The following is a 9,379-nucleotide window of genomic DNA, read 5'->3' as shown; positions in this document are numbered from 1 at the left end:
TGATGTAGTTACAAAGCAGTAGAGCCTAAATTCAATGCCAATGAACTTTAAAAAGAGCATTAAACTTTGGTTTAGAAGAGAACCATTTTTTTTTTTATTTCGATTCTTTGATTTTAATTTTTCTTATGGTTATCAATGAATTATTGATATCTTACTGTGTCATTTCCTATCATTTCTTTACAATTAACTGAACACCTTTTTTTTCTTACACCTTTCGATATCTAAACCTCACTAATTATCTCATTACAGTTAGTCAACTAATCCTGAGAACTTGAAATTTAAAGAAAAAAAAATTTTTTCTCCTTAAAAAAGTCCGTAATATTACCCTGCAATGTGAGCTTGAATTTAACAAATTTTATAACGCCCTAGATTTGTTGTTAAACATTAAAAAATCAAGGAAGTGAAAAAAAAATGAATTTATCAATGAAAATAATTAAAAGTTGTTTTTATTGGAGTGTGAAGTGGTTTTTCTGTTGTATAAAAATTCGAATGTATTTATTGGGACTGGAACATAAATTTCCCGAAATGCGATTGTGGAATGGATAAAAAAGTCTTTAGATATGTAAGTATGTACATTTTATATTTACAAACGTTAGAAGGAGAATTGCGAGAGTACAGTGTTCCGTCGCACGACGTAACCAGTGAGATAGACTTTATAAGTAGGCAAACGTAACTGTTTTATTAACCGTAAACCCGAGCTATACGCGCGTTGAAGCTCGCTTACATAATCGAAAACACAGAGAGTGAAAATTGTGTGATCCTACTTTCGTTATCGTAAATTATACGCATGAGATAGAACATCGATTACATATAAAGAAAAGTCAATAAAATTGACAATTATTTCATTTGTTTCACTTATTTATGTGTAACATATTTTGTTGTGTTGATGATTTATTTTAAAATGTTACTTGAAATTTATATATTTTGCTAGGGAATTTTTTTTATTTCTCTTTAGTCTAGTGTTTGTCTTTTCTTTTCTCGCTTTCTTGGCTTGTCAATCTTCTCATTTGAATTCGCATTAAAAAATAATAATATACGAGATGATAAATCAAATACTTCGAAGACATTTCAAATGATTTTGTGAATTTCTAGTGACTATTTTATATAAATAGAGATATTTACGCTTTTAATTTATGTTAGAATATTGCGGTTGATAAATTACTAGTGTTTTTAGCAAATATAAATGTTAGATATTTTTTATGTCATCATTAAAATCTAACTTTAATGATAAAATCATAATTTATCGATTTTTTAACATCTAAATTGCTTCATAAATTGTTTTATCATCAAATATATTTACATAAAATTGCAAAAATAATATTTTTTTATACAAAAATTGTTACTAAAAATATATACAAGGTAAATAAATAATTTTAATATTAATCCGGTCAGTATTACCGTCATTATTACCGTGCGAAATTTATGGTACATGACATATTGGGTAAAACCTACCATAATATTGTTACTCATCATAAAGATTATCCTTGTGACCTCTGAGTCACAAAGGAAAGAAAAGAATAAAAAGTCAACTGCCCAATTTTAACACTGTTTTATCCTTTGTTTAACAAAAGTAACTTAAATTTCTCTAGAAACCTTCTAGGTCAAGATTGTGCTCTAAATATTAATTTCAATAATACCTTTAAACTGTAAATCAAATGTTGACAATTCAGTAGAAAAGTAAATGAGGTCACAACATCTTGTTAACATTAGGATAAGCGTAATATTTCAAATTAGGGATTCAATATTACCGAAAAATAACGTTAAAATAGTTTTACCTGAATGTAAGTTAAAATATGCAGTTACAAAAGAGAAGCATATCCTTTCTTTTTTTTAAGGTCCTATTTTATGTTTATGAATGGTTTGAATGTGATGTCAGAGTCTAAGGATTTTAAAACGGAAGACGTTTGAAGGACGAAAATTAGAGCAGTAGAAAATGGTGGTGATGGAATTTCTAATAGGTAACTTTTAAAGATTTAGTAATAGAAATACATAAATTATTTAAATGTAGTACTGTTAAATATTTTATTTGAGTGATTTACAGATGAAAACAAAAGTCACATCTTTAAATTTAGTTTACTTAGATAATGGTAATGCCATTTAAAGTATATCCTAAGAAACAAAAGAAAGGTTCTATAACTAAATTGACTTTAAAAATATTTGAAAAATTTTTTTATTTATAAAAGAAGTGGGGAAAAATTTTTATTTAATAGAAATGTTAAAAAAATTATCTTTTATTATTTAATTTATTTAGTTGAGAGGAAAAAATGAGTTTAGTGAGCAATGAAATGTTGAAATGATAGACGAAAAAAAGTGTATTCGGATGATGATCAAAGAAAAACAAAGTCAAGGTTAATGGTTACATAGTTTGGGGAATAATAAAGTAATAGCAGCAGGTGGCGTGTACACACGAAAAGATTTGTGTGCAGTGTGTATAGTAATATGGTCGGGTGGCATATAGGATGATGAAAAAGAGTGAAGTAGAGAATGTATTGGTGGATGATGGTGTAAGAAAAAGGGAAGGGGGTTTGTGGGGTGCGGAGAAATAATAGTCCGAACTGGCAGGCAAGCACGATGTCCGGACAACGCTCCCGCCAGTGTTGCGGGGCCAACTAACGGTCCACACCACCTCCGTTGGCCCTTACACCAACCATTGCCGCACAACTGTCTCGTTGTAATCGACCTCTACTGTATTTTTCTCTACTATTCTTATGTTTCTAGTCTCACTCTTTATCTATTTTACCTGCCTTTATACCTTTTTTTTCACTTACTTCTTTTTATTACTTTCGTCGAATGACAATTCTTAGTAAATTAGAGGGCTGTGATTGTTCGAAGAACAAAAACTTATATTTATAATAATCGTCAGATGAACTCTTGATGGTTTTTCTTTTATTATTTATTTTATTCAAAGATATAGGGAAAAAAAATTTTCTTCATCGACTCCAATACGATTGAGTGAATCTTCTTTTTTTATTAAATAAAAAATATTTTTTCTTGTTTTAAACAATGATTATTTAAACAAAATAATGTAATAATCTATTTAATAATATTTTTTTAAAAAAAAACCTTGCAAGTTCAACTTTTAAATCTATAAGAAATTTTTTTATTGACTATTTACAAAGAGTTGCCTTTTTTTCTTAATTTACTGTACGGTGATTAAAATTATTTTTTCTTATAAATAAATAATAAACAATTATTATTCAATTAAAAAATTTTAAACATTAAAATTTTTTCAAATTTAAAAACACTCGATCGATAATTAGAAATCAATAATTATTTTACTAACTGTCGATAACGTCGACAGTCGATAATAATGTCAACTTCTGTATGGATAGCCAATAAAAATTTACAAAAATTGTTTATTTAATTTTTCTGAATTTTAAAGTAAAATTAAATTTGTTCTTTATTTTAATAAAAATATAAAAGATATGAAAGAATTTTATAAATTATAAATGCTTCTAAAAATTGCAAGATTGCGTGTGCCGCCAAAAGTATGCACTTCAATATGGCGGTTGAATGAATAATCGAATTATTTAGCTAAAGTCACGTTTTCGAGGGAAGTTGTAAGAACCGGAACAATATTTTCCCGGCAAAGTTAGCGAAATAAAAAAACGGAACAAAATAATTGAACTATAGTCGCACAATATATGTTTCATGTATAAATTATAGATAATGTAGACGGCAACAATGATGGCCGCTATGAAAGAATAGACAGTGATAGTTTAAATGGGTGCTATTAATTATCTACAAACAACAAACTCGCAGATTCGTCATATAATATTATTTGACACTGCTGTGAGTTGTTGTCGTGTGTGAAGTGTAAATCAATGAAATGCTAATATTATTGATAAATTGAACACACCATTGTTGATGATATTATTTTATTATTATTGTTATTATTATTTTTATTTTTCTATTTCTATTTTTTTTCAACAAAATTCAACAAAGGTGGAACAAATAAAGTATATTGATAAAAAGACGAGGTGGAAGAAGAGGTGGTGGAGGTGGTGGTGGACAATATTAAATAACAATAAATATAAATATAATTGTTAAAGTAAAAATAAAATAAAAAAAAAAAGAACATCTATAACTCTGTTATAAGTTGAATTTCATTCAAGTTAATATTATATTTATAAATATACGTTCAAGGAAAAGATGAACGAAAGTTTTAACATCATAGATAGAGATTGCGATCAACTTTTGTTTCAATCATCATCATCATCCACACCATCATCATCAACTGCTTTATCAGAATCATTGCCATTAGAATCAACACAAGAAGTAGGTTTAGAAGCATCGAAAAGTGAAGATTTGTCATTGATAAGTAATATTGAAACACCAAAAGACAACATAGTAACGTCGGAATGTGTAATTAATGTTGAAAAATTAAATATTGATGATAAAAATATTAAATCATCATCAACAGAAGATATTTTAGTTACTGATGATGATAAATTGAGGCCAGTTGAGAAGAAATGGCCACCAAGAAGTGTAAGTTTTCCACCAAATGATAAGGATTTAGTTACTGGTTATTTAGAGCCAGCTAATCCATGGGAACAAGGTAATTCAAGTTTTAAAAATAAATTTATTATTAATAAATAAATAAATAACCGAAAAAAGTCATTATTAATTAATTTATAAATAGAAATAAAATTTTCTATCGTATTGAGTCATTGGAAAAGACTTTGAATTTCACAATCACATCATCCTAATTTTAAATACAACACATTAAGGTATTATTTGTGATGTAATCACTTGCAAACAAACTCAACAAAAAAAATCATTAATTAGATTACTAGATTCATAATAAATAATTATATATATTTATTAATTAGTTACATTTATTAATGAATTAATGATGATGATATTATGATTAATACTTTAATAATTATATTAAATAATTTATTTTAAAATTATAGCACAAGATGTAAGCATTGAGAATTTAATTTTGGCGTACAAAGAGTCATGTGATCGGCATCATACTCATCCATTGGACTCAGTAATCGCTCAATTAGAGGTAATTAATCAGTTAAAGTTATAAATTTATTTAATAATCTTATTAATTGAAACAAATCCAACACTATTTCTCTATTTTTTTCTAAATGGGATTAATTAATTTTTTTTTTCTTTGATGTAGAAATTAGAGTTAATCAATGAAAGATGTGAGGAGTTGACGTTAAAAAATGAACAACTGAGTAGAAATTTTTGTGAACCACTGGAGGAGGTTTTAAAACGACTGCAATTTAAAAAAATCGATTTGGAATCAGCATCATTAGATGATGAAAGTGCAGAAACATTGTTTGATATGTTTGAATATTATGAGTCAGTGACGCATCTTAATATCTCGAGTAATTGTAATATTGGTGAGAGAGGATGGCAAGCTTGCTCACAAATGATTAAAAAAACTCAATGTCTTGAACAACTTGAAGCTAGAGATATTGTTTTAACACAACAGCACATGAATATACTTAAAAGACCTCTGCAATTGGTTACCCATCTTCATGTCTTAAAGTTGGAGAATTGTGGGCTTGCTGGTCGAGCCTTTATTATTCTAATTTCTGCTTTAAAGCATAATACTGGATTAAAGGAGTTATATTTAGCTGATAATGGACTTGGTAATCCTGATGCTGTTCAATTAGGAGCTTTATTAAGAGCTAATCATCATCTACAGCTGCTGGATGTTAGTAATAATAATTTACAAGATCATGGAGTTAGAGATATACTTGATGGCTTGGTGACACAATCAAAAGAAGCTCATGGTAGTCAGGGTTTAAGTATATTGATCCTGTGGAATAATCACATCACTAAGGAATCATCTGGTCGTTTTGCTGAACTGTTGGCAATCTCTAAAAGCTTGGAGACATTGAACATTGGACAGAATTTGATGGGTGATGAATTTCTGGAAGTTTGTAAAGATGCTTTGAAGAAGAATAATAGTTTATTACAGTTGGGAGTACAGGCGACAGGTTTGATGCAAAAAGGAATACTTGCACTTGCTGAAGTTATTGAGAAAAATGATACTCTTCAGAGAATTGATCTACGTGATAATAATCTTCAATTAACCGGCTTGACGTTCTTGTCTATTGCTCTTAAAAAGAATTCTAGTATCACAAGAATTGATTTGGATGATAAAGCTTGGAGTAAATCGGTGAGTAGATTATTTTATTTGTCAATGGTTTTTTTTTTGTTGTTGTTGATACTTTTTGATTCTTTATTCTTATTGATATTTTGTTGTATTTTAAGTGCCATTCGGAACTAGAGAAAGGTCAAGTACGGTTAATTAGACTATTCTTTAATTATCAGTCATTTAGTATTTGATTTAATTATTGAGACACTATTTGTAGAATCTATTTTTTATCTAGATGTTATTCATCTCCATTAGAGTTTAAAATTATGAACAGTAGTCTGGATACATTTTTCATTAATTGAAATCCATAATTTTGACATCTTTAATTTTTTTGTTTATCACAAATTGCTATTGTTATAAATGTTGTCAATTAAAATTTAAATTTAAACTCTAATGTATTCCCCTACGAATAAAATATTTACTGAAAGCTTTAAAAGATGATTTTATTAATGGAAAAAATAATTTTACAGCCGCCATTGATAGAACAATACGCCGAGCTGATTCAGGAGATTCGAAGTTACTGTTTGAGGAATGAAGAGACACTGTCAACAGATGAAAGTACTGAAGAGTTAAGCAGTTCAGAGCATCGAAGTCGATTGTCCAGCGTGAGCTCCCGTAAGATCTCGCTGACTTGTCAGACACTGCCACGTTCTCCTCCTCTAATGGCGACCGCGAGCGAGGTCACCGGGAGAACGATGATGATGCCAGGCAGTGTACCAAAACGTACCAGCGGAGGACGTCTTCGTTCTCCGGCTCCGAGCCCGATTCCCTCGCCCGTGGCCAGCCCAATTCCCAGTCCCTCGCGAGGTCGTTTCGTCGTTTCACGAGTGTCCGAAGCCTCCCTAAGTTCCACTAACTCGTCAGCATCATCCTCACCTATTACACCACCATCATTACCATCTCCATCATTCTTCCCTGGAGATGGTTCGCGCTTCCGCGTCACAGTTGTTCCTAACCCTGTACCACCACCACCACCACCAACAACAACAACAACAACAACAACAACAACGTCACAACCAATCAACTTGCCTGAATTAAAAGTGGATGTACCTGAAGTTGTTGATTCTGATGATTCTGATAGCGTTTTTCGGGCGGAACCAGAAGACTTAAGGATCGACAGTGAGTCAAGTGCTGATGGTGATTTCAGTTGTGATGATTTAATCAAAGATATTGGTACAAATAATGTTACATTATTATCAACGACAACTATTAAAGCACCAACAACAACAACAGCGTCTATTCAATCACCAAAAATAGTTGATGAACCAGATACACTTAAACATACATCAAGTCTTGATAGATTACTTGGACTATTTCATAATCCTGGTGGTATATTTACTTCGGCATTTGATACTTCCTCAGCTAAAAATCCATTTCATGAAAGTGTTAATAGTATGATGGCATTAGGTGATAAATTTCAAAGGTATCTACGTGAATCACGTGCTCTTGATGTTATTAGTCATGATGCAAAGTGTAAAAAAAATGATAAAGAGATGGATGAAGCATTTAATAATGCTCATTGTAATTTACCAGTGAAACAATCGTACGTACCTGCTGCTATAGATGAACCCTTTGTAGATAATGATAAAAAAGAATGTTTAATGTTACCAAGGACGTTTAATCATGTCCAATCAATTTGTGATAGCAACACGAAGAGCAGTATTAATTATCCTAATTTTAATAATGATACTCATCATAGTAATTTAACGTGTGATGTAAATAATTTATTAGATGATGATAAAGATGTTAATATTCCAATTATTTATGAAAGTATATCAGAAGCATCGAGTATTGATGATCATCATGAAGTTAATCCACGATCTCAAATGAATTTATTTATCGATAGATCAATTAATCATCGTAATAGTCAAGACTCAGGCATTGAAGAATCAAATATTTCCACTTCTGATGATCATTATAATGATTCCAATCGACCGAAAGAACATTTTCAAGGCAGTGTTGACTCGGGTATTGAATCTGAGTGTTCACCAGTTTGTAATAAAGTCCCTGAGACACAGGAGGATCAAGGATGTTTAAAGGAATTAAGAATAGCTTTAAACATTCCAACTTTAGATGATAATAAGACTAATGTTGACCAATTAATTTATCAAAGTGTCGAAGGAAGTTAGTTCAGGTGAGTATCTAAGATTATTTTCTGCTTTTATCAATATTATAGGCATTGATTGAACCCTCTAATTATGTCAACCAATCCTTTCTATTCCTTTTTGGTTTATTTGTAAAAGCAGAAAATTATCTTGATATCAAAACAAATTTACTCTATTAATTATCCTATGCCTCTGTGTGATACCCATTGGTGTTAAAATCTCCATTTTAAGTCAATCATCTGATTAATATTTATTCTTGTTGTTGCTTCTTTAAATTTATTTAAATATTAATTTTTTAAATAAATTGGCTGTTTATTGATTCATTGGCATTTTTTAGTGTCTAATGATGAAGCAACGATGATCAGCAGTGAAGAAAATAAGGATGATAAACAACGTAAAAAATTATACGAGTCGACAGATGATGATTTTGAAGATGTCAAAAGTCAACTCGAACCAAAATATCAACGATACGCTAAATGGCGAATTTAAATACAAATAAATAAATAGATAAACAATATATATAATAAATAGTAAATGATAATAATGATTTATTGATAGCAAAGCTAAGAATGAATTGATGATGGAATTAATCGTACTTTTTGGAATTTTTATTGTAGGAAATTTGAAAATTTATTTTTAGTTATACAAAATTTTTAATTCATATTTTAAATCTATTTTCTTCTTTTTTTCTAAATTAATTATGATATAAAGAAAAAAAAAATTTTATTGTATAAAAAGAGATACATATTATATATATATATATACAAATGTATAAATATTTTATTTTTACGATCTCATTCCCGGCATCCTATAGTACTATCTACGAAGTTTAATAGAAATTAAAAAAATAAAAATATTGTAAAAATAAATGGAAAATAATAATAATAATAATAATAATCATAGATCTTTTTATGTACATAAGCATGACTGAATTTTGAAAAAAGACAAAAGAAAAAGTTTAAAAAAAAAGGTAAATTTTTAGTAAGTGTGTAAGATGAAAGAAGAAATTTAAAAAAAATTGTTATTGGCGTAAAATTCATAAATAAGTGTGTTGATTGTTGATTTGAAAAATGTTATAAATAATATATGAATGAATGAACAATGGTGTAAATATTAAATATACATTAAATATACAAATAAAAAAACAAAA

General features: G+C 29.0%; 1 protein-coding gene across 1 annotated transcript; it reads left to right on the top strand.

The window, feature by feature from the left end:
- The first annotated feature begins 3,503 nt into the window (after positions 1-3,503).
- LOC118063698 (protein phosphatase 1 regulatory subunit 37) lies at positions 3,504-8,709 on the top strand. Its single transcript, XM_035077812.1, has 5 exons — positions 3,504-4,558; positions 4,917-5,014; positions 5,135-6,145; positions 6,595-8,258; positions 8,567-8,709. The coding sequence occupies exons 1-4, from the start codon at positions 4,153-4,155 to the stop codon at positions 8,251-8,253; spliced, it is 3,174 nt and encodes a 1,057-aa protein (XP_034933703.1). The 5' UTR covers positions 3,504-4,152; the 3' UTR covers positions 8,254-8,258; positions 8,567-8,709.
- The last annotated feature ends 670 nt before the right edge of the window (positions 8,710-9,379 follow it).

This window comes from Chelonus insularis, unplaced genomic scaffold, assembly GCF_013357705.1.
Source record: "Chelonus insularis isolate UGA/USDA-ARS -01 unplaced genomic scaffold, ASM1335770v1 contig_146_pilon, whole genome shotgun sequence".
NCBI classification, from domain to species: domain Eukaryota; kingdom Metazoa; phylum Arthropoda; class Insecta; order Hymenoptera; family Braconidae; genus Chelonus; species Chelonus insularis.
The sequence above is the reverse complement of the archived record's forward strand: the minus strand, read 5'-3'. Positions and strand labels throughout refer to the sequence as shown.